Below are 27,104 nucleotides of genomic sequence, written 5' to 3' on the forward strand. Positions count from 1 at the left end.
CTGTTTTCAGTGTCGCGATTTCAGTTGTAGCTAACAGTCAACCGAGGAAATTTCGCGTGGTCGGTCTGGCAGAGTTTCGGGAGAGAAGCGACTGCTACGTGGGCGGACGCACGTTGCATTTGATTGCAAGCGTGTTTTTGTCGTTGCTTATTGGTACGTGCACAAGTAAGACACGCAATCGTCATTATATACGTGTAGTTTCGCGTATTAGTCTTCTCCATCTCCGCCGTTACATAAGTATGTATTACTATTCACATATGGATTGTGATATAGACAGGTCGAGTCAGTTAATTAATCGGTTAACCAATTAATTAATCATTCGCGAATACAACGTGAAATGTGTCTTATTCACGCCACAATTATCGCAAAACGGTCAATTTGACAATTAATAGATAATCGTCTATATCTCAGAAAAACACGCGATAAGTATATATATGAACATTTTCATTCAGTAGATATTAAAGTTTTATTTGTTTCGAGAGAAATCTAAATTCTGTGACTTGAGTGAAATTTTAGAAAAACAATTTTGAAACTTTATATTAAAAAATCGTGTAGTTTTTATAACCATATGGAAAGTAAATAGAGAAGGAGAAGACTTATCATTTTAGTTTTTTTAGCTATATAATATACATACATTTGATTTTTTATCTATTTATTGTCTATTTAAAAAAATAGATGATGCACCAAATGACTAACTATAATTCATAATCAGAATATATTCGTGAACTAAAGCAACAATATATATTTCATTTTCAAATTTACAATTACGTATCGGCAATCAATCGGTTTCTGATATAAAATTATATATTTGACATAATATTTAATTTTATATTAAAAAAATGTATCTGTAATTAAGACGGGCGACAGTGGAAAATATTTATATTTATATATAAAACATCTCTAGGTGAGAATAGATTGACCTAAGACTATTTAGACATCTCGAAGGAACGTTATTTTAAAACGCAGTAATGCGGCAACTGGTTATATTGCGGTGACTAAAGATGATAAAACTTCTACGATGCGACCGTTGATTCGCCTTGACAGCTTGATAGTCATTCGTTACGATTCGCTTTTTATTCAAGCATGATTTAAAGTGCTTCAAGGATGATACACGCAACATTTGCAACCACAATTACAGTTGATCTCATTCGCATCATAGAGATAAACACGAATCTGTTGGTCGATCGATTGGACGAGTTTGCAAGCTCGAGCTCTCCCTTAAATTGCCGAAACCTCATAAAATTTTCTTTTATTGTCACGCAATTACAATCGTGCGAGCGTGACTGCTGTAACAATTAATAGCAATGACGGGGGATGGTGGTGGGACGTAACACACAACCCCCGGCCTCGCCGCATGCTACAATGTGGCGGCAGGGTGGATTGATTTTTCGCCCCCTGACGTCACAACGAATCCAGCATGCGCGTGATGGTTAAACACGGTGCCGATATCGGTACCGGTGCATGTTTCTTTGTTTCCTGTACCAAATAGGGGGGTAAAATTCTTACGACTTGCCACTTTACAGGAATGCATCGAATTTGCTGCCAATTAGTAATAAATTATTTTTATTATTTATACGTAAGAAAAGTTTTTACGGAGGATTATTACGATACACTAAATAAATGTTAGCACGACATTATCATATTTTCATTATTTCTAAATAAGATAATTGCTATATTTAAGCAGGGTGAGATACATATGTATATATTTAAATTAAAAAATTAGAATGTGCATATTTTTACGTTTTTACGATTAATATATTATAATTATTGTAAAAAATATTTATATCATTCGATTAAAGATTACGTTAATCATAAATGTTTTCTTAAAATTGTAGATTACAGATTAAATTAATGTTAACTGATGATTATGCGCGCGCGTTTCTTAATTTTCTAACGCTGATGTTAATTTAGAAAAAAAGAAGAAGTCAAATGCGAATAAGTCAACGTTGTACTATTTGATCTTGATGAGGTTGTTCGAAGATCCATTCAGCAAATTTCATTGACGATGATCAAACCCTTTAAGTGTGGCTAATAGCTATTGGCACCGACAAGTAATAGATATAGAATGATTATAGCTGATGGGAGGAGGGGAGGATCTGACGCACGTAGAATTAGACAGCGCAATATATACAGGGTTTGTCCGGAAAGTAATGCGTCGCATTTTTTTAAAAAAGAATTTATTGATCGCATAGGTAAAACAACTTAAAATTGTTCGAAGTATGACCCTTCTGCGTCAATACATTTTTGCCAACGCGATTTCCATGCGTCATAAGATTTCTGGAACTCCTTGACTGGGATGCTGTTCAGGGAGGCCGTCGAAGTAGCTTGTACGTTGTCAACCGACTCGAGCTGTTGTCCTTTGAGCTCCCTTTTCAGCCGAGGAAATAAAAAAAAGTCCGCCGGGGCCAAACTTTCTTGAGCATTTCAAAAGTTTCCAGCGGCGTCTTGTCCAGCTTCACGCAAAACTTTATCGCATAGCGTTGCTCTATCGTTCTCTCCATCACAAGTTCGACGCGACCACTAAGCAGAGGTTCACAGAATAAGCCGTCCTAACCCTCCAAGCGCATGGAAACAATTGAGCGACCTACCGTTGGAAAGCTAAGGGTACCCCCCTTCCTCCCCAACCGGTCCCATCGCTCTGCGATGTATAGTCGCGTCACAAAAAAATGCGACGCATTACTTTCCGGACAAACCCTGTAGTGTTCCAATAAGAGCTCGCTCATAAACATACTTCTTTCACAAAGAAGAAATATAGAGTAATAAGTCTGCTATTATCGTCATGTTGGATCATTACAATCCAATCAAGTATTTGATCATTATGCTATTTCCTAAATGAAGGTTATCAAATTGTAATCTACTTCTGATCCATTAAATCCATCAAGTCAACAAATTAATATCGTGGTCTATTCTTTACTTTCTCTTTTAATTTATTTCAAGTCATCTTTAAAAACTAGAGGATGATTATCTTTCCTATTCTCTAACAAGATAAAAGTGCGATAATTCCTTCTATTGTGCACATGAACAGTTTTTATCGCCACAATGCAATGAAGAAAAAATTAGATTTCAATTGAAGAGATTTTTGAAAAAGAAAAATAACATGTCGCGAGGAAATGTTCTTGCAATTATATTACAAATTGCGAAATTTCGTTCAAAGAGCGAACCAATCAATTATAAACCGAGAGAAACTTGAAATGCGTCATCGGGAAATTTGAGAAAATTTTCCTACGAGAATCTTTCTCAAGACGATACTTCCCCGGCGTGTATCGCTGCATCCCGAGAGACGTCAGCGCGGTCGAAGGGCGTTTATAAAATAACACGAAGATCGCGTCGACCGGTGGGGAGGAGAAGGCAAACGAGGGTCGACGGGGGTAGTTGTGTGATTCGGGAGGAGGGTCGGGGTCACGGCGGGTTCATTCAGCGATGTGTAGTTGGCCGGGTGCTGTCGGGTCTATCTCGTCAACCGAGCCGCTCTCTTTCTCTCTCTCTCTCTCTTTCATCTTCCCCAACCGGCGCGTTGGTACCATCCCTACCCTATTATTCAACCCTACCCTAATTCACTCATACATACGTTCTCACTGTCAGCGACGCGCCCGTCGACGGCCACCGGGGCAGCACCGAGCGGACGACCGTCGACGAGGACGTCGACGACGACGACGACGACGAGGACTATCGACCTTTCTCCTTTCATTCCCACAATCAGTTTCACAGTGGAGAGAGACAGAGCTAAGACGGTGCAACTACGTCGTCAATTCTTGGTGCACTGTTTCGCGTGCACGAAACACGTGCACGTCGATATAACGTTATAGCTATAAACGTTCTCGACGTTCACCTGGTGGCTGAGCCTTGGCGGCAGCAGCGGTTTCGATCGACTGACGGCAGCGGTGGTGGTCTCGTAAGCGGAGGTGGGTCAACTCGCGAAGCGGCGCTCGCGCGACCGCCAGTCGTTGACAGGTGGTGCGCAGTTCTGCTCGAAACACGCGAGCGTGCGATTCTGCGATGCATACGGAGTCTCCCTCCACGAGATCGGAGACTCGTACGCGTCGATCCGCTAATCGGCGCCCTCGTGGCTTGTCCGCTCGAGGGCAAGGTCGAGAGAGAAACTGAAGAAGGGACGCGAAGGGACGGAGAAAGAGAGAGAAAGGGTGGGAATCGCGTACAAGGGGTGGTGGGATGCGCCAGACATTTGTCGACTATAGAGAGAACCGAGAGGGATGAGAACAAACGTCTCGAGAACTTGGCGATTAATCTCCCTATTTTCCTCCTTGCTCCGATCGCATGGAGAACATCTGGTATCGTCCTTCCGAAAACGCGCGATCGTCCCGCGAGTTTAATCTTGAAGGAATTGTCATTCGTTGCAAGTGTCCGTAGTCACGATCTCTCGTCTTTTGCGAACTCGGCTATTATTTTCGATCCGGATTAAGAGGAGCAGCGTCGAGAAAGAGAGAGAGTCTGTCTCGATCCGAAGATTATACACACAGGGCGCTTCCTTCCCTTCCTCGCTTCGGATGGAATGCCCCTCCTCGCGCGCCCACCCTGTCAGGACGTCAGCTGGAACTTGCGTGGAACGTCCTGGTTGCGCGATGTGCCGCCGCTGCAGTTTCTAGTCCGCTCCGACAGACGGTAGCGGCCGAAGAAGACAGGAGGAACGGAGGAGCGGCGATCGTTAGATCGCCTTCGTGGAGAAAAGTCCTATATATATATATAAGGGAGACGCTCCGGAACTCCCATCGAGTCAACAAGCAAGGAGAGAGTGCACGCGGGTAATTTCTCGTGCGTCGACTTGTGAGTTCCACATCTCCTCTCTCGGCTCCTTCCTCCGGCTCTCTACGCGCAGTCGATCGTACGTACCTATGTATACAAATGTGCATATATGTCGCTCCACTCGCGCGAGAACGTGCCACCTCGCCAAACTCGTCGCGTGGACTCGCGTAGCATGCGTCAGCCGGAGTGAGCGAACCGGCGTGCAGCTGTCATCGGGAAAGAGGAGAGAGAGAGAAAGAGGGAACGTGGGATTCGCCACGGGTGCATTTTCGAGAGCGGTGCGAATCATCTCGCGGTCACCTCCTCGCGCTGCCACGTCTTATGGAGAATATCTAGATCAGTCGCGGGTGCGTGTGCACGTCGAAGGGAGAGAAAAATACAGCAGTCGGCAAGTGTGAAAGGGAGGCGCATGATATAAATTGATCACCCGCAGAGTAAGTCTCCTCTCAGTCAGAACGTATATACGACAGCCAGCTTGTTTCGTGCGTCGTCGTGTTCCAGCACTTAACTTAAGCTAGGTAACTTTGTCGTTTTCCCTTTGAGGGAAACTCTCCTTTTTCCGCGGGCGAACGTTACCTCGGAGGAAGAACGACAAATCTCGCACGATGTCTCGAGAAAAGCAACAAAGTCGCACGGTGCGGTTGCGCTCAATGTCGATACGTTCTGGCCTACGTTTTATCGCGTGTGTGCTGGCAGTGGACTATTATTCCATCTATTTATCTCTCTGGTTTTACTCTTCGCTATCTCTGTCTCTCTCTCTCTCTCTTTCCTTCTCTCTTCAATCCAACTCTCCGTCTCGCTTTTAACTTATATAAGAGAGCACTGTCTGCGGAACAAGCGTCCCCGCCGCTGATGCAGAGACGAACCTCGAATTTGCAGCACCCTGCTCTTGCAAATGTTAATGTTGCTGGTGCGGTTGACATTAATATTAGCTCACCCATACATATACATACATAAACATGCATTCTCTCTTGCACGTGTCATACATCATATCACATACATTATATACATCATTCGATCGAATGTATCGCCACCTCCGCTCATTACATCGCGAGTAGCCAAATCAATGTCTCTTGTTAAATCTATTTTGCTTTCATTGCTCGAATGATTTTTTCAAATAAGGGGCAAACGATGACAAATACACAGAACTGATTAGCCATCCGCGAAAACGTAGAGTGTGCCAATGAAGATCGCAACTCGACCGTCGACCCATAGTCGCGGCACAGTTAAAAATTGATTTATGCCCTCCCTCTAACATTGTAACGAGACGTCGCTCGGCATTGCGGTATATCGCGATCGTTTGCTCTAACTAACGTCGATTGCTGCGTGGTATCACGATTTAAACGGCGCGTGCCGATGTCGTCTGATTTTATCGCCTGCGTCACGAAGAGGACATCCCATCGGGAGATATCGGAGCAAAGATATACATAGACGACGAAAGCGTGATGCGTGCGTTGTATACATTGATAGGGAGAAAGAGAAAGAGAGAACATGCCGAAATTGACATTTCCGATTTCGTCGCTTCGAGGCTTGTAAGCATCGCAGTTATTCCGCGATTAGTCGCTGAAAGAGGTCGGCAATAAGAACACCGTTTACTTAATTAATGCAGCCGACGACGGACGGACGCGACCGGCTCGTTGACCCCGCGTGCAATTCTCTTGGACTTGGACCGTCCTTCGGTCGGGATTAATTTACTGCCGCTCGACGACGCGACGCGGCTCGGCTCGGCTCGGCTCGATGACGAAAAAGACGAGAGAGAGAGAGAAGAGCAGAGGATGAAGAAGAGAAGAAAGTATAGTGCGCCGACCCGGGCCGCCCATGCGACTTTTTCTACTGACGGCGGACGACGGTGGTTCTCTTCTACTCGCGTTCGCGACTGACCTCTCCGTGACCCGCGTTCTGCAATGCGTCAGCTGTTCTACGCGCCGCAATGCACGATATCTACAGTCCGCTCTCGCACGTTCTACATCCGCTCTCTCTCTCTCTCCCTCTCTCTCTCTCTCTCTCTCTCTCTCTCTCTCTCTCTCTCCCTCTCTCTCTCTCTCTCTCGTGCTTTAGATACATTGAACGTCATGTATATATATATAATCTCTAAAAACTCACCTTTAAAAAAAGGTAAAAAAAGGCGACCAGTTAAGGGCACACCATTAACAAAATTATCCATTGCAAACCCATGTACAATAGAATTGTATGAAAAATTATCGATTATAAACCAATGTACAATCGTAACAAAAGTAATGAAATAAAAAAAAAATTGCGCCAAGTGAAAGTAGAAACTTGTACCAGTGGAAAATTAAAGTTGCAGACATATATAGAGTCGTATAATGAATCAATAAAAATTTAAATTTGCAAATGTAGAATTGTACCATAAAAAAACTTATCTTTTAAAAAAAAAGATAAACAAGATGCCAAGTCCATGCGCCATATGAAAAAGTGTTAAACAAAAAAGTATTTTTAAGTAAAAAAATCTATCAATTGACAAAAATTTATGTTCTAAAATTAATACCTCTACAAAAAGTAATGTCCAATTATTGCGCGAATAAATAAACATTTTTATAAAAAATTAAAATTTAAAAACTTATGCAAATTTAAAATTAATATAAAATAAAAAGAAATAAAAAAATTTTAGTTAAAAAAACTGGGCGCGCTGCAATGAGTTTAAAAGTAACAATTTAATTTTAATATCATTAGAATATTATTTAGCAGCGCGCCCAGTTTTTTTAACTAAAATTTTTAGAATTCGAAATATTATAAAGACTCAAATGTCCGACTCGCGTTAAGATACACGGTGTCTCGGCTACGCCCTTAACTGGTCGCGAGACACTACCGTGTCTCTTGATATACGCTCATGGCATACGCGAAATGTATTTTTTTTTTCGGAGATATTTACGGGAGGAAACACGTACGTTCGATCATACGATCATTCCTGACGAGAAATTGGACAACGTCGAGCAACAACTGACAGCTGTCGAAACTCTTGACATATGTCATATCTTAAATATATAAGCATTAAATGATAAAATAGTAGAGCCATTTCACATTCAAGGAGATTGATATTAAGATTAGAGATATTCGATATTACGAATCCGTGGAATTTGCCGTTTATTGCGATTCCGGGAAGTATCCGCCCAAGTTGTTAGGGTTTGACTATTTAAAGCTGGCTAATAATCGTTTATGTAGATCGATGACGTCAGGGCGATATTTCTCTGACTAAATAGCTTTTCGTGAAAGTATATAGAACAGTGAAACAGGAACTAAAATCAATTTAAAACCCTAGAGACTGTGTGGCGCGTCATCGATTAAAGTATCCGCGAAAGCAGCGAAATTACATTGAGTAATTAGCAATATATATATATATATATATATATATATATATATATATATATATATATACGTACATATACATACATACATACATATATATATATATATATATATATATATATATATGTATGTACATATATACACATGTCACTTGCATTAATCTTTCTATTTCATATAACAGAAGACAACAAGAAATATTGCAAATTTATCTCCTAAGGCTTTAATTCTATTTCAAATTATTTTACATAATTCTGCATACTTTCGTAAGAGTGAGAAATTTTACTAGATTTTCTCGCTTCTGACGTCATTGATGCATATAGTTTCAATCATCGTGTCGTTCTGGTAGCACATTACTTTGCTCGACATGAAATCGTAATTACGTAATACTAAAAATTTACTATTACATTAATGAGATGGAATTAAAAAAAACTTTAAATTATCTATCTAGTTCAAAAAGTTGCTGCAATAAGATATTTGTTTGACTATAGTGTAGCTTTCAAGTACCATATCGGTTTTTTTTCTGTTAAATGGGATAGATATCTCTTTTGAACAGCATAATAAGTCGAGAGTAAGGTATCGTTTGCTATTATCGAATTCGTGATTATTGATTTTGATAACGGCGAAATATCCGGACGTAAAGTATCAGAAATTGCGAAATAAATCTTATTACGATTTATTTTTCCGAAACCACAAAAGGGGAGATATGTGTGATTTATTATCATTTAAAATTATTTAATTACTCTCAAAGCTCAATTTTTGTTAATACGTCATTATTTTCGAGTATATTTTTAATGTGATCATAGTTTAAACAAATCATCTTTGTTCTTACCCCAATGCTTTTGTTATAAAACTATTTTATTACTCCACTGCAAACGCTGTTTTGAATGTAGTCACCGCAACGTGTTAACAATTCGTTTTATGCTCATTTTAATATGCGTCACGCATATTTAGACGTGCGTAGCATAACACAAAGTGCGAAAACAACTTAACGCCAAGTCAGTCGATCGATAGTCTGTGTTAAAAGTTGATGGTGACTTGCCAGTTCTGACTTAAATCATACGTATATTACTCTATTTTGTCATATGCGCAATAACTGCATTACATGCTTGATTTATTGCGTGCGATAATCCTTAATATTATTGTATATATATATTTTTTTTATTCGCATGCATTATTTTAGGTTTGTAAACATATTAAAAAGATTTAAGATATTAGCATGACAAAACATTGCAGAAAAAAGTGAATACAAATTTCTAGCACATCTCAAAATATATTTATTCAAATTTTTATTGACACGGAATTTTAATAATACACTAAAAAGTTAGAAAATTGATTTTAATTGGAAAATTAACTATTGAAAATTCATAAGGGAAGGACAAAGTTATCTGTAAGAAATTATTGTTGCGCAATATCTTAAATTTCTGCTGACAATTTAGGTCAGAATACGATTCTCTCTATCATACAGTGGATTGAATAAAATTATAATGAGATTACATGTAATAATAATGGATGGGGGAAATTTAATTTTCTTTAAAGAAGGAAGAGAAAATCTAAAATATTGTTCACTATAACAGATTATGCAATTGTCATCTATTTGCTGATTTAATGTTATTGTCGCACGACAAATACACGATAAGGGAAACGATTACATATACAGATTATACGATAACTAAAAATACGAGGTCAGATTGACACGCGAAGAACCGGATTGTACTAATTAGTCTTCCTATCCCTTTCGATCGATAGTTTTGCATATAACTCTTTTATCGACATAATCGCGGACCGAACCAATATACATAATTCATTTCCAATTCATTTTTGATCAAAATGTAACTGATTTGTTGAATGAACGGAGAGCGGAGACTTGCCACAAATTCTATTTCATGAAAGTAGGTCTCGTCCAAAGACACTTCCCGGAAAGCGTCAGCGAAACAAGTCGACTATTGAGCGACGGGGCTTTCGATTTTCGCATCGTGTGACAGACAACACACTCAATGAATATTGCGTTTTGCATATCTCGAGTGGTTGTCACCTAGCATTATCGACATGTTTCCTCTGGACGTACAACATTATCGTAACAAGCGGATATTATAACATTATACCCGCCGTATGTAGCGCGTGTTACCTTGGGATGCGTTCGACGTGAAAGTTGCGAAAAATTAATTCAATTTTTTCTCACTACACATAGCTTTTACTCACTGCTTGATAAGATTAAATTTGCAGTTATCAAAGAGCAGAAATTATAGATTGCCAAAGGGTAGCATATAATAAAGTTTCAATTATTTATAATAAAGCCTGAATTATAAATCTGCCTTATAGCTCTGTCTCCCATTTACAGTTTTAAAAAATAGCGTTATTAATTTTCAAATTTTTATAGATTATATAATCTTGATTTTTTTAAAGAAAAAGACTTTAATAGACTACAAAAATTCAAATTGTAACAATTATATTTTCTAAATTCATGTTTAAGAGCAATAATAAATAGAAAAATTATGAATTTCATAAAGTAAGAATTTATATTAATAGAGAATAGAAGATAGAATTGAATTTATCAATAATCACATTCTTTATGACATCGGAGAATTCGAACAAGATTTAATATTAAATCCAGATATGATTTGAAATGACTTAACGCCATTTAAGTAATAATCGTATATAGAACTTTATCCGGGGAGATTTCTAAGAATTAATTAGGAACTCTCCGTTAGTTCGTCGAGATGAACCTTTGTAACATTGATCAAACAATTTGTTTTGTACAGAAACTACAAAGTAAACGAAAAGTTGAATGGAAATTCAGAGAAAAGGATTTAATGTAGCGTACAGTTACTGAGAACGTGAAGTTCATCGAATGGCGAAGATTTTGAGAATGAATCAGCTGGAACGATGCTATATAGGTCTATGTATACATATACGCGTAGAATTCAGGGCTAAAGCAATATGAAAGTTGAGAATACGAAGCTTCTAGTACTAAATATAGAAAATACTTTTGTAGGGTCAAATCAATAGACATATGTTGCGTATATATTTGGAATGTATAAACGTTTTACAGATTTTTATTCTTCCTAGACCTGTCTAAAATATATATCTATCAATACAACCGTGTGCTTTTTTGCCAACACGTGTAATCATGCAATCTCGTAATTTTCTAAGTTAAAATTCTAGCTTTGATGTAATATGGCTACAAACAATCGTAGATTATTTTTGGCACAAATATGATTCCCCCTGCGTATTCTCCATCTTCGATCGCCATGAGATATGTATGATCGAGGAGGTCAAGTTCGAAGAAAAGCTTTCGATTACGACTTATACGTTGTCATTAAATATTGACATATACACATTTCCATTATTATTTCACGCATTCTAGATTCATTAGCGATTATTATTTATTGCGCAATTAATGCAAACAGTCTATATCTGTCTCCAAAAAGTCAAACAGGTCTTGCGCCTAGTGTGGCTATAAATCGCTAAATAATTCATAGAACAGAGTACTGCGCGACATAAAAGGTACTTAATGTGTGCTCGTCTACTGCATAACATTATGCAACAATCTATCAAAAATATACAGTAACGTAACACTACATATTCCGGCTGCATAAGCGTTCATTAAAAAATTTTATCGTCGCGACTTGCTTTCGAAAAATCAATGTCGTAAAAAATTGAAACATTGATCGTATACGGCAGCCGCTCTCGAAAACGAGAAAAATATAGGTCCGAAAAGTCGCTGAAGCGGGAATCGAACCCGCGTCTTTCACTTTCCGGGCGACTGCTCTTACCAACTAAGCTATTCAGACCCTTTCGATCCTATATTTTTCATTTGCCTTTTTAGTAGATGTTAGTAAATACCGCCGTGATTAGCCCAAGGCGTGAATAAACTCAGAAATAAATATTTTTATCGGCTCTCAATATAAATAATATAAGTATGCTGTCTTCTAAGCTGGTTCGATTCCCGCTTCAGCGACTTTTCGGACCTATATTTTTCTCGCTTATTTCTCCATATGTAAGTTTCGAAATTAATTTATATGTGGAACTTTGGGATCTCAAATTGAGATACAGTTCCGTTTAATTAATTTTTCGTTTCGTTTCCTTGGCTCTATTGCCCAGCTTAGAAGACAGCATACTTATATTATTTATATTGAGAGCCGATAAAAATATTTATTTCTGAAGATAGAAAAAGTTGTCACTGACTTACGTTTGATGTCTACATCAGTTGCAGCGCATATCTTATCCGCGGCAAGGTCGGGGACGCCGTGTTACAGTCCGGTTGTCGGATGTGGTGCACGCAATCGGCGGCCACGGAAGCGGTAGAGTCATCTGCGTCGGAGACAGCGGTCCGGAACTCGAGCGATCTGGCAGGTGAAAAGGTATATTGCATGAGAAGGGGAGATTGCCGGTGATGGACAATGAGCAACCGCACCAGGAACTGGTCAAGTGCGTGGTCGTGGGTGACACGGCAGTCGGAAAGACCAGACTGATCTGCGCCAGAGCTTGCAACAAGCACGTGTCATTGTCGCAGCTCCTGACCACTCACGTGCCCACAGTCTGGGCTATCGACCAGTATCGGATTTACAAGGATGTGAGTTCGCGAAGCATATGTATAATAAATAGTAGAAATTATATATCAGATAAAATAATTTGAGAAACTTATATTTAATACTGAAAGATATTATGGACGAATATATTTTGGGTGAAATATTGTTGTAAATATTATTATTAAAATATAATATTAAAATATTAGATAAAATAATGTAAAAAATAGTTATAAAGTGATTAAATGTCAAAAAAATTCAGAAACTTTTGCTATAAGACAAAAATATTATTCATATTTAATTATTAAATATACATATACATCTCTGTTATTGATTTTCTTAGAGGTATATAGTGATATTAAATATGATGTATGCTACGTGCCAGGTGTTGGAGCGATCTTGGGAGGTAGTAGACAATGTAAACGTGTCGCTACGTCTTTGGGACACATTTGGCGATCACGAGAAGGATCGACGTTTCGCATACGGCAGGTAAGGTCATCATTGAGCGCAATTTTACGCGAATGGGTATTAATAAAAAAAATATTGTTAGGTCTGACGTCGTGTTACTATGTTTCTCCATAACCAATCCCGTTTCCTTGCGAAACTGCAAGGTGATGTGGTACCCCGAGATAAGAAGGTTCTGTCCGCAAACTCCGGTCTTATTGGTCGGATGCAAAAACGATCTGCGGTACATGTACCGGGACGAGACTTATCTCAGCTACTTCCGCGATCGCAGTCCTTTTGTAAGGTAAATTATTTTCTTCAACAAATTTTTAATTTAAAGAGAGAAAAATTTTTAAATTAGAGAGGATTTGAAAGAATATATAATGAAGAAATTTTTTCAAGAATTAAAAAATTTTACATTTGTTAAACATTTAAAAATTTACATTTACATTTAAAAAATTTTTAATTTTTAAAGCTTTTTTCAAATCTTTTAACATTAAATTTTATTTTCTATTTTCTTCTTTTTCTAAACATATTGAGAATCACACAATTTAATTTTTTGATATACATATATAGGAACAATGATTTTAAAATTAAAAATTAATTGACAAGCTTGATAGTTAAAAATATAAGATTTAATTTTTATTAGACCTTTATTCGAGCAACAAAGTTAGAATAAAATAAAATAAAAAAAACAAAATATAAAATGTAACATTTATTAGATGCGGAACGTTTCGTACTTTTACTTAAGACTTCTTCAGTCGCAATATACAGACGCAATCGTTTGTCCAAGTTAGAACAAATAAATTTTACAAATTGTCAAAAGATAAAAACTATTCTGGATGTATACTGTGCGTCAAAATTATTCGGTGTACAATAATCACGATTATTTAACAATAACTATTGAGTTATGTACAGACAATCAACAATTATTTAATTTTCATATTTAACTACACACACTTTTTAAGTTTAATAATTTAATTTCATTGACAGAGAATAAATTTCAATATAAACAAAATTGATTGCTCTATAAAATATATAAAAGTAATTTTTAGAAATCCGATCCAAGCACATGTACCATTTAATTATTCTAATCGATTAGTTTGCTTTTTTGGTTATAAAACGAAACTCATGTTCAAAGTTGATTTTTTTAATCTCGTGTGTGAAACTCATTCAATCGCATCGGTGCTCCTTCAACGATGGTCAGTTTACTGAATTGTGTCAAAGTATTGATCTCAGTGAATCTCTTCGTAAGCTTCCTCGAAATTTTTTACTGGCAAAAAGTATTCATTATGATCGGCTTATGCGACATATGAAATTTATCGTGGCATATGAAATTTATGATGACACTGCGATCGATTGTGAAAAGCTTAAATTCCCGATAAGTCGTCGTGTAATCGGGTCGATCTAAAATTAACCAAACCTTGACATATGATGATTACTCCCTCGGGAGAAAGATTTCAAGTTTCATGTGACTTTTAACAAGTCACACTTCCTCTAGTATATACATAAGGTCGGAATAATTTCATTTCATATTTTAATTTTATCGATTATTTTCATTTTCATTATCATGTTATTGAATATATCACGACTAATGAATATGTAATTGCAAATTTACAAAATATTAATAATTATTCATAGGGCTACAAGAAAGAGCGATCTGGTAATGCCAGATCAAGCACGGGCGGTAGCGCGAGAACTCGGCGTTTGCTATTACGAGACGAGCGTCTTCACTTATTATGGTGTGAACGAAGTGTTCGAAAATTCAATACGCGCTGCCTTGATCGCACGTCGTCAGCAGCGTTTCTGGATGACGAACCTGAAGAGGGTGCAAAGACCTTTGTTACAGGTAACTGATATATATATATATATATATATATATATACAATATATAAATAATTAAATATCTCTATTTTACAATAAATTTATCTTCAAAAAACAGAGATAAAAAATCTTTCGCACCTTTAATGTCGTCTAACAAGTAAATATATAAAATTAAAAATTGCTTGTTTCGGACTGTAAGTTTAATTAATGCTCGAGTCACGTTTTTTTAGACTATGACAAATTATGTGATGATTTTGCTTGACAGGCGCCGTTTTGTCCACCGAAACCTGTACCGCCGGAGGTATGCCTGGCTGCGAGTACCTATGAGGAGAACATGAAGAGCCTGTGGACAAGACCAGTTCACACGGACGTGACTCTGATAGCTAGCAACTGCACGTTCTTGGCTCATCGGTGCTTGCTCGCCGCGGCGTCGCCGGCGTTTCATCGGTTGTTCTCGATGGAACTCTCCCATGAACTGACACCGCGCAGCTCCAGCGAGTCCAGCATGGTATATGCCAGCTCTATCAGGTTCGGAGGTAGTAAACAGGATAACACAATAACACATGTTTCCCTTATTGTCTCGTCAAGGTGAGCACTTTCGGCGAGGCCACCGTCGGTGACTTCAACGAAGATACCGAGTGCCTAATTCGTATCGATCAAAGCAAACCCGCAAAGTGAGTTAATCCTTCCTCGTATGTTTGATTCCTGCGTCAGTTAACCCTTTATTTGGCAAGTCGCAGCTAATACGTGACTAAAAAACAAGTCTATAATCTTGCGGCAACTAACGCATTAACACATTAAACGTTGCTTGAGCTTAATGCTAATGATAGGAAGAATAAACATAATTAACAAACATGCTATCATCACATATAAAAATATTACACACTGACATATCATGCTTGAAAGCACTATTGCCAAATAAAGAGTTAGATGCAGCCCCCTTTCCTTAGCCTTTGCACGGTCTTTCATGCAGTGTCGACATATTCCACATTATAAGTAGCGACGGAACAGAGTTTACAATATTTCCGTAATAAAAAGTTTGTATTGCATTTTACGAAACATGAGCTTCTCGCACAATGAGTAAATACGTTGCAGAGTTTGGGAACAACTTAAACGACGATCGAGTTTTCAAGTACTGCCGACGGTGGATAATCAGAGGAAAGCTAACGGCGCGACGAAAGATCTGAATCATCCTGCCTTCCAAAATATTCGTATATGTCTGGTGAGAATCTTGATCGCGAGAACCTACGCGCGAAAAGTCGCGATCTCATAATTGTCACGAACATTTTTTTGCAGACTGAAAACGCGAACGGAGTGCAGCAACCTATGACCGTGGTTACGCTGTCGAAGCTGATCACGCCGCAGGCAATGCAGCAGTGTTTGCAATTCATTTATACGGGCAGCTTGGATAAACGGTATCACGATCTACAAGTACGTTGGATCGGTAAAAATTATCCTAAAAGAAAAAAAGGTACACTCGAGAATGTGAGAAGAACTCCCTCCGTTCATTTTTGCTACGGTAGACGTGCGCGTATTTTGAGAAAACGGAACAGAAGTCTAATCTTCTGGATATGAAAATTGAATGGAAAACGTAATTTAGCTCGTAGGCTTACGATAGGTAGAACTCGATCGAATAATTGCGCTCTCTTCGGTTGTGCAAACTCTCTCTCTCTTGTGCGTATATTATTTACGTTAGGTATATTAATTTTTGAAAAAGATATTATTTTATTGTGTGAATTTCAGTTTGAAATCATAAGAAATATAGCGGTCAACTGCGAGTCCTCCTGACATATCGCGTTTGTAATAAATCACAGTTTGTATGAGCTTCTTTTAAGAGCGTGTGAGCTAAAATCGCAACTGTTGCAGAGTATACAGTAACTAACGCGGATCTATTCTTTCAGACAGCTCCTATCGGGCTTCTACTGGTTAGTACAAAGCGTTTGAAATTGCGTTTGAAAATTTGACAGTTCGCATCAGAAACATACGTACACGTTACATGCGCACGCACGCACGCACATATAGTAGCCTCATCTAGCTAATTTGTTTCGACTTTGAGAAAGATTTAATTGCGAGATCATATATCACATCATACGAGCATGCGCCTTTCTATAATTATGACTTTTCAAATTATAGAACAAATTTGACGCATTATCGAAAATTAATTTTTCGTTAAGAGCAAAAAGTAAAAGATTAAATAAAAAACCAAAATTACTTATTACATATAATTACGAGATAAATAAATATCAATAAAGAGGCCTGTAAAAATTGCTTATGTATCTCGAGAACGCTCTTGTTTTCGTTTGTCTAATAACATTATCGTTGCAATTTGCATCGATCTTCGGCGTTTAGCTAACAGGCCATGCTCATTAAGCTTCTAGTTCGTGAATCATCGCTATTGTAGTATCGTACCGACCATCGCCCTCGACATCATCGAGCGGGGAGGATCCTCGAGGAATCGACATGCGATCGACCTCGGCCGATTATAGAGGTGCATGGATACGCTTCCGATTGTTATCACAGACATTCTAGAATCATTGCCTAATAGGATAGGTTTCTCTAGCGACCCGAAAGCGAGATCAGATATCGTATCTTCTTTTTTTCTTCTTTCTTTCTTTTTTCGATCATTCTACGTTGATGAAAATCGCGATGGCGCATCGATATGACGTTTCGGTTTCTCTTACCCGCAGGAGATTAGGCAGGCGGCCGAGTTCCTCGAGCTACCACAGTTACTCATGGTGCTCGGCAGCATACAGACGCGAGAGCAGTTTGTCAATAGCGATCTCAATAATCGGTACAAGCAAGTGGTTAGACAACGACTGGAGGACATCTGCCTGGAGCAAGGTTGGTATCGATTTAATAAGCATTGAAGCAATTATTGCCTTCAATCGCCTTCAATAAATGTAAATACGTTCAGGTCTCTTCGCTGATGTGATGTTCGAGTTGGATGATGGCAGCGTACCGGCCCACAAAGCGATTCTCACTGCCCGATGCGACGTGATGAAAGCCATGTTCTCTGGCGATTTTCGCGAAAGCAGCGCAAAAGTCGTAAGTATAATCCGCGTAATATAATTCATTAAAGCCGATATTTTAAAATTAACTCGACATTTAACTGTGTAATCGATTGTACTTCTGCAACGATTCAACGCAAATTACGCAAACAACGCGAAATTCACATTTTTTAAATATTAATTCACTTTCTGATACATAATAAAGTCTTAACAAAATGTCAATTTATATAAGTATATAAATCATATGGCTATAGATATTATGGATTACAAATAATTATAACGGATTCTTGCGATTGCAATTAATAGATAGTCTTTCCTGGAGTAAGGGAGTATACATTCCACAAGTTGCTGTGCTACCTTTATACGGATGAAGTGCCGGCAATTTCTTCGGCCAGATGCCTGAACCTATTGGAACTAGCCAACAGACTCTGCCTTCAACGATTAGTAAATCTAGTCGAGAGCAGGGTGATTGAAGATCTTGATCGTCTTTCGCAAAACGAGGGAAACGACGCCGTCGAAAACTGCCTGAGATTGTTGGAGCCGTGCAAGGTCGGTTTCCTTCACATCAATTAAGACGTGATAATACAGCGATTACTTATATTTAACGCTTGGTTATGCCTTTACAGCTACACAATGCCGATCAGCTGGCCGACTGGTGCATGAATCATCTCTGCGTTAACTATAATAAGTTATGTAAAATGTCGCCTCGCAGTGTGCGGCTGCTTCATCCCGAGAACCAAGAGTATCTGAACGAGCACCGATGGCCGCCAGTTTGGTACGTATTACGAAAATGTTATAATTTTTTCATGAAATTTATTTCAATCGATTATGATTAATTTTTATTTAAGAAAATTTATCTCATTATAATAACATCAAAATTAGGATTTTATACACAGAGAATTGTTTTTATTTACCTTGAAAATCATGGTCATTGTGGGACAATATGCGGTATTGGAAAAATTTTATAAGAATTTCTCTGATTAATATTTTTACCTCACAATAAAAAATATTAATATCTACCACAATAAGATATAAAATATATTCGATTAATTTTATTATATGTACATATTTATATTTTTTGTTGTGGTAAATATTAATCAGAGAAACTCTTATAAAATTCTTCCAATACCATATATTGTCCCACGATTACCATGATTTTCAAAATAAATTCTAAGAGAAAATTCTCTTCGTATATCAAAATTTTCTTTTCATGATACCGCGAAAGAGCAGAATAATGCTATATGTTCAGAGTACTTATTTTTTTCGTGATGTACATATAAGATCGCTCTCGTTTAATTCCCGATTTTGATATTAATAGCGATGTGTCTTCGACAGGTATTTGAAAGACTACGATTACTACCAGAAGTGTCTGGCAGAGCAGGATCGTGAGAACAAGCCGACGTTGAAGCGGAATCGTAACCAGTCTGGCTGTCTGTGTTTCTCAGGCTCGAGTAAGACCAGACGAGAGGGTAGCACCGGGAATGGGGGTGGTGGTGCTGGCACGACGTCGACGACGTCGAACGAGACGCCGGCGGATCGGCCGCTCTTTGATGCCTCCACCGAATCGGGCGAGCAGGCCGTATGACAGGAGCCAAGCGGCCTCAGCCGCTCAGTCAGATTCATCTTGATCTTACCTGTGCTCATGGTCTTCATATGCACTATTTTTACCATTTTGATACTGCTACAGATTTATACTTAAGCGAACCGCGCAGAACGAAGCTATGCGTAAACGCACGTAAATACACATGAATATAATATACACATACATATATACATACATATGCATACATATGCATGAACAAACACGAGAATACACGCATACACACACATATACACATACATAACGCCGATGATCAACGATCAAAGGGCGAAAAAAACTGATCCGAGGGTTAACTTATCGAGATGTATTCGATTCTTAGCCCGAGAGGTCAAATTTCAAAAATTCCTCTATGAAGTACATAATTTCTTTTTTTCTTCTAACAATGTGCACTCTCCATTTTTCGCGTCGTGTATTTTTAAAAGCGCGACCGCCGACGACTCGGATTCTCGCGAGTGTCCGTGAATTTTTTCGTACTTGCGGACTTTTGTGATGCAGCTCACACTTTTACCTTCCGCAAGCGACAGCTCACACTTTTACCTTCCGCAAGCGCGACAAATGAGAACAGTATTTTTCAAGAAAAGATTTCCTACTTTCTACACGCGTTGATACTTCGGTGTGTGTACATTCAGAGACAAGATTGTGTGGATGCTGATACGGAATAAAGATCAGAGCGCTCTTTCTTCATATTTTTTCTTGTAAAAACGATTATACGAATAAACATATCCATAAACAATTGTTTCACACATGTACAAATATGTCTCAACATCGCGAAAAAATGGCAATCTATACAAAAAAATAGAAAAGCAAAACTGAAAAAAATAATGTATTATTTTTTATCATATATAAAAAAATACAATGATAACTCCTTCAACTGCTCTTGTTCAATTTTAGTCATATAGTTTTAAAAAGATATTTTCATATAAAAAGTATGTGAAGTCATATCAAGACACTAGATGATGTGATAGAAAGATGGATGTAATATATGAAGAATAAAGAGCATGGATAAAAAAAGACTAGTTAAATAGTATAGTGTTTAGAGTTCTCGAGACACGTTGTATGTGATAAATTTGTACGCGCATACATTTATTGATATTCAATGCTTTGCCATCTCTGTAAAACAGGATCGTCGATTATAAATTAGGAAATTATAATAGGCTCGAGTGTCCACTCATTGTTGTCCCTGATTGTATGTTGCCAGCAGCGATTTGCATCGATACGCAACGCATCTGCATCGCGCGAATGTCGCCGCCTTCGCCGATGCAACGTCAATTTGATGAAGATCAACCACGTCGCGTGTTGCATCGCCGCGATTTAGCATCGATCACGGCGTGATTGTCGTCCCGGTATGATTTCGGTATGTTTTCTCGACGGATTAACGATTATTGCGACAATCATCCGCGATCTGCCCGTTTAACAATTGTGGTAATTATATACGATTTCGCGTTTAATTAAAAAAAAAGAAAAAACAAAAAAGATGTGAAGCAATGAGCGGAAGATTCGAATACTGAGCTTGTGATACGCGAATATAGAAGAGAAAAAGAAAAATGACATGTAACATTGTCGTCCTCCTATCGATGCGTGTTAAAGTGAAGAAACGAGCAATAGCTTTAGTTTGTAGCAAAGCTAATAAGCGCTATCGTGAAATACAGCGAATCAGTCTGCCAAAGTCAATCACTTTTCTTAATCTGTTGTCAATGAACAGAGAGTTGTTGACGAAGATAAGTTGGCGCTACACGGCCAGAATCAGTGGCAACTGGCCAAACTGCTGTCTTGTGTCGTTTTAATTAGAGCAAACGAGACGTGATAAACTTTGGTCAAGATTGATCAATTTTACGCTACTTTACGGTATAACGGTGTTGGGCATTTACGGATATACTTAGGAAAACGACGCAGATTATTGTCCACTTGAGAAATATTTATTCCTAATTATTTTATGAAATAATTGAAGTAATCGAGATCTTGTTAATAATTATATTTAATTATATGTGATAAACAAGAAAGTTTAATTTTGTTTACGACTTTCGCATAAACAATTTAAAATAAAAAATCTGTAAATCGGATTTTGCAATTAAAAGTTACACTAAAATTTTATATTAAAATTTTAAAAGCTCAAAGGAAAAAAACTGTACCGCGAGTACTGAAAGTAAATAAAAATTTTCGCTAAATGAAAATTCATAAATGCAAGTGATCAATAATCGCAGTCAGTATTTACAGTGGTCAGTAATTACTCTATACATAGAATACTAAAACTGTCACCTTATAAGTAGCGCAACTTTAAATTACCGTAAAAAAATATGAGTTATTTTTCATATACCTAAATACAATTTAAAAGTTATCTAGGAGATGCCTTGATCTGTATCGGACGTCTTTTAAATGCCTTTTGTAAACATGTCTTTCGAACATTTGTGTTATTCGAAAGAAAGCTTAATTACACATAAAGTGATAGTTTAGATATTCTGCGCCGTTAGTATCGTTTACTCGAAGACGCCCAAGACTGGTACGTAGTCGTTTAGGAGATTCGATATAGAAGCATATATCGTGTAAGTTCGTGCGAATTTGTATTCTTTACGCGAAAAACACGCGGCGATAAGTTCCGCCTCTCCTTCGTCCCATTCGTACAATTTGCAATAAATAAGGTTGCTATTTTTTTCATACAAAAAATTCTCGCGTCACGAGACGGCTTACAATTGCACGCATCAGATCGCGTTTAATAAATAAATCGTCCATTCTCGCGAAGGGAGGAAACTAATCACAGCATTAAATATCGCGGCAGCCAACATATCGATTATGATAATTAATCACTGCTGCGACGACTATCATCATCGTCATCGCTGTGGTGATTTATTATAGAGAGAAACGATTATTTGTAACGGAGAGATGTATGTAATGTACCTAGTATTAGGATCTAGATAAGCCAAAGCTTCCTATTTTTTTGCCCACGAAAAAAAAATCATCGCGTTTCGGCCGGGACGAAAAAGATTTTTCTTTGTTCAGAAGATTCATTTTTTTAATTTACATTAGATCTGTAATTATTTATTTTTTGATATTATCGTGACATGAAATTCTCTCGTTGAAGTAATATATAGTGTGTTTCAATGTTGTTTTTCTATTCTGAGGCCGTGTATTTATAGAACGGCAAATTAAAAAAGAAAAAAATTCGAATTTCTTCGCAAGTATACATCTTATAAAGATTTTTGCATATACAAAAAAGAAATATAATTTTGCATTTACATCGGCCCGGTTGTGACGCTCGATTGATTTAGCATAATATTGATACTAATATTGATACTAATATTGATACTAATATTGATACTAATATTGATACTAATATTGATACTAATATTGATAACACGATATTAAAAATAGTCGTAATTTATAATCGATAATCTAATCAGTGTTAAGAGATATTATCGTTAATAATTTGATACTCGTTAGCTCCGATATCATTCACGTAATCATTCTCGTACTTCTCAATCTCAATTCGCCCATATTCGCGACCGTGAAAAAATTGTATTGCAAAGGGAGAAATGGTGAGAAAAAGCGAGATATACAGGGATTAAAAATGCGAGTATGGGACGAAGAACGAAACGGGGAGGAAAAAGAGAGAAAGTGCAAAGTGTACACGGATGAATTGACGTCCATACGGTATGTATGCACATTGTATCACCAAACAAAATTGCGTATGGACAATTAAAAGCAAAAAGTTAATCCTCTTTTTTTAAATTTAATATTTTTTAAAAATTGAGATTAAAAAATATGAATTTCATCTTTCTTTTTTTTAATTCATATTAACCCATCTATTTTTTTGCGTCAAAATCGCAATGAATCTTTCGTCACGGATATACTCATTCACAACAAATCGCGCTACTGCCCGATAATGGAATTATGTTTAAGTGAGGAGAGAAAAAGAAAGAAAAAGAAAGAGCATTCGAATATAATAACTGAACACACAGTGACACACTGTACGTCTGTTCCAGCGAAGATAAGAATAACGTCCCACTTGTATGCTACGTCAATTTCGATGTCAATGTTCTCCTTCGTCGCTCATGTATATATGATATATTTAGTCCTAAGTGTATATTTTATACTGAAATATTGGTAACAGTAGAATTAAGCGCTCGGTCATATTAATAGATCGACAAACCAAAGAATTCGTGCGCGGTTTCCTCGCATTTGCGTTCCTGAGTAAAAGTAAGAGAGAATAAACGAGGAAAATGAACAGAAATGTATTTCCTCGTAAAACATTTATTTTCTCGACGTTATCGGAGCAATAAGACCAGATAAAATAATATAATCGCGTTTCATATATATATATTTACTATTTTATTTTAATTATTTTTCGTTGGCTCTCTTTCCGGATATCGCTTCAATAATATCATGGACATGAAAATGTATTTCCATGAGACAAATGTAAATGATAACTGGACACTAAAAGAACAAATAGCAATTCAAAAAATGTTAAATTCACTTATGTGTAACGTTCGGTTAAATTTTACTTATAGGAATTGACGTCCAATTTTTTAATATTGTTTAAACAAGAATGTCAACTTATGCACCTGTGTCATGCTTATGTTAATTTATAAATTCTTTATTTTTCATGACGTGAGTTAGGCTAAAATTCAAATTAAAAATTACGTTTTTTTTTCGAGTGAAAAATTAATACATACAAATTTTATAAATTTTTAGATACACTAGAATGTTACTCAATAGAATTATGACTATATTATATAGAATGAATCTTTGTCAAAGAGAAAATCGACAAATCTCTCTAAGATTTATCACACAGCAGTGAAAAAAATGTTATGCATTTTTAATATCTATGATAAGATTTTGTTTATAGATAGGATTTATCTATTTTTATTAAACTTTAATTATATGCTCATTTGTTGTTGGAAAAATTCGCGATGTCTTGCTTTTGTATAATTAAAAAAGAATTTGAGATTTATTACAATTTAATCAAAGACACAGAATAGATCTTTTCAATCTAACAACAAAAGTCGTATTTTTCCATTCGTTCTAACCATTCTAGATTATAATTACAAATACATCACACACATAGATACATACACACAAACTCGTTTATATCTAAAAATAGCACAATATGTTCTTTTTTATTTCTTATTTTAATGATTTTGATGTGAAATATTCGCCAAGATTAGTGCAGGAAAAATTTTGCTGCATCTCTCTCAGAAAAACAAAATTCTTTTTAAATATAGGAATATATTATAATTTATTATATAATAAGTTTTCTTTTTTATAAAATCTATACAAGTCTATTAAGAAAAAATTAGCATAACAAGAAAGCTATTTAGTTGCCTGAATAAATAAATTTAATAAGTGATTATAAAGATAGAGCTAACAATTTAAATTATTTTAATATTATTACAAAGAGTATTTAAAAAATATTTAAAAAATTACAAACATTTAAGTTATCGACTTTATTTAAATAACTATTTAAAGTGTTAAAATGGTGCTTTTTAAAATTTGGGTAATCCAGAAATGTAAAACAGAAAGCACGTTAGTATGTGATATATTTGTATTTTGAGCTTTGCTTCATCAAATCTTTTTTATATAACTATTTTGTATACTCCTTTTTTTATTGTTCTAATTAACACGTGATTTTGCAGATTTTTTTTGCATTACGCACATTTACGATTGATCAGCTTTAACGCAAATCTGAGAAAAAACACGTTTTTATAGTTGTCAATGTGTAACGAGAATAAGCAACGCGCGGTAGTTATTAAATAAGACTTATCCTGTAATTGCAAAAGAGAGCGGTATTTTAAAAAACGCAAGACGAAGACACAGAGAACATAGTTCAAAAAGAATCAGCTGACAATCCACAATTAATTTCGTACTTCCCTATTTGATCGAACCGATCACGACGACTTATGTGTTTCGGTTTAATCTGTGCGCGCGAATGCGAATCGTCGTTCTACGCTCATCTATCTTGAGGGGTGATAATAGTCTTCATGATATATGTATAATACATACATATATATGTATATATATTTCTATGCATGTATATGTATGTATTAATACCACGCACTATTTTTGCGTATGGACGTGATAAATATCTAGCAGATACGACTGTGTTATTTGTACGAATAATCTCATTCGAGGAGCACGGGATATTCTTCCGCATCATTCATGAATAAATAGATTTCTTTACAATACACTACAATTAATTAAGAGTGCTTCTTACCAGACATGCTTTTTTAATAGTTTTAAATATATCAGTTATCTGTATAAATATATTTTTTTAAGTTTTCTTATTTAAACATAAAATTCTTTAAAGATATCAGAATAAAATTTCTGCAAAACTATATATGTATGTTCGATTTTATTTCTCAATGCGAATCTAATTTTTGCAGAATATTATTTTTTATATGCCCTTCTTGATTTTGTAGAACAGTCTATAAGTTTGTATTATTAACGAGAATTATAATAAAAATATTCAATTTAAACTTACCTTGAAAAATATAATTATTCAATACTAATTATTTTTTATTCTCAAATTATTTTATCTTAATAAAATATTTCTAGGCAATAAAATAAACGATACTTAAAGTAGATTTATATAGGGAGAGCATTCTTTTTCTATTACTATAAAATAATAAAAATATGTAATATATATATAATAAAAATGTATTATAAATAATTATTGTTTTTACTGTATTTATGCAAACAAAATTACTACTAATGTTATGATTAAAATTTTAATTTTAGTTACAAAAAATCTAATCCTCAAATTGATCATGTACTGTGTAATGTTTAATTATAAATTAAAAAAACTAAATAAAACTTCATTAAATTTAAATCAATTATATTTGTTATGCATATATATGAGTGGTAAGATTACCTCATAAAAAATGTTTGTCATAAATTTTTAATTTTGTTGATAGAAATTTTATCTATTTCATAGATGTGTACTGTTCTCATAAAAAAAAGTATAAAAATGATAAAATATGATTGTATATTGTAAAATAATGCATTTAAATTAATAATGAAAGTTATCATTTATGTACAAAATGATTTAGTGAAAAATATGGAAAATTTGTACAATCTTGACAACCTTAATTTAATTTAGAAAATATTTACATAATTTTTAAATTATTTATTGCTGTTGACTTAAACATCTATTATTATATATATTAAATATAATATCCGTCGCGTATTTCAACGAGATATCGCCGTAGATTAATTCGAGAAGAGAGTGATGAATTATTTCCGCTTATATGTAATAATGAAGAACCTAGAACCAATTCGCGTGTAATTAAAAATAATTCCGTATTGAATAATGACAATGATGAAATTCTACACGCCAATTTTAATAACGCTCTTTCCGCATTTGTACAAGAGACAACAAATTTATCATTTTCCGAGGAAACGAACATTTTCGAATCTGATACTTCCTTGAACAATACATTAGTACGAACTTTTATAATAGAGGATGATAATAATAATAATTTAGAAAAAGAAAACAATGATTTTGAGGCATTTTTAATACAATGGGCTATCACGCATCATATTTCTCATGTAGCTTTATCACATTTATTGTCTGGTTTGAAAAAAGTCTATCTAATTTTTTTTAATTTGCCAAAATGTGCAAAGACA

The 27,104-nt window shown here is 36.0% G+C and overlaps 1 protein-coding gene across 8 annotated transcripts; it reads left to right on the plus strand.

Annotated features, from left to right (window-relative positions):
* On the plus strand, positions 1-25,675 carry RhoBTB (Rho-related BTB domain containing). 8 transcript variants are annotated; one of them, XM_029308986.2, is made up of 15 exons: positions 1-165; positions 12,293-12,658; positions 12,997-13,100; positions 13,162-13,359; positions 14,697-14,904; positions 15,145-15,387; positions 15,468-15,553; positions 15,975-16,101; positions 16,176-16,310; positions 16,781-16,804; positions 17,567-17,720; positions 17,794-17,924; positions 18,194-18,436; positions 18,514-18,662; positions 19,223-25,675. In XM_029308986.2, exons 2-15 carry the CDS (start codon positions 12,479-12,481, stop codon positions 19,470-19,472), a joined length of 2,232 nt encoding a protein of 743 aa, XP_029164819.1. In that variant the 5' UTR covers positions 1-165; positions 12,293-12,478; the 3' UTR covers positions 19,473-25,675. The 8 variants fall into 8 exon arrangements, with proteins under 8 accessions (XP_029164819.1, XP_029164793.1, XP_029164805.1 ...); XM_029308960.2 differs by having other exon boundaries at positions 1-153; XM_029308972.2 differs by lacking the exon at positions 1-165 and adding an exon at positions 3,704-3,902.
* Positions 25,676-27,104: the final 1,429 nt, after the last annotated feature.

The sequence above is a fragment of the Nylanderia fulva genome, unplaced genomic scaffold (assembly GCF_048542155.1).
Source record: "Nylanderia fulva isolate GAGA-0341 unplaced genomic scaffold, ASM4854215v1 Scaffold47, whole genome shotgun sequence".
NCBI lineage: Eukaryota > Metazoa > Arthropoda > Insecta > Hymenoptera > Formicidae > Nylanderia > Nylanderia fulva.

Bases quoted from the DNA above. Each gene is read 5' to 3' on its own strand.
- RhoBTB (XM_029308986.2), top strand. From the start codon at position 12,479: ATGGACAATGAGCAACCGCACCAGGAACTGGTCAAGTGCGTGGTCGTG. The intron at 13,101-13,161 runs GTAAGGTCATCA...AAATATTGTTAG, and splicing joins CGACGTTTCGCATACGGCAG to GTCTGACGTCGTGTTACTAT. The intron at 18,437-18,513 runs GTCGGTTTCCTT...ATGCCTTTACAG, and splicing joins GATTGTTGGAGCCGTGCAAG to CTACACAATGCCGATCAGCT.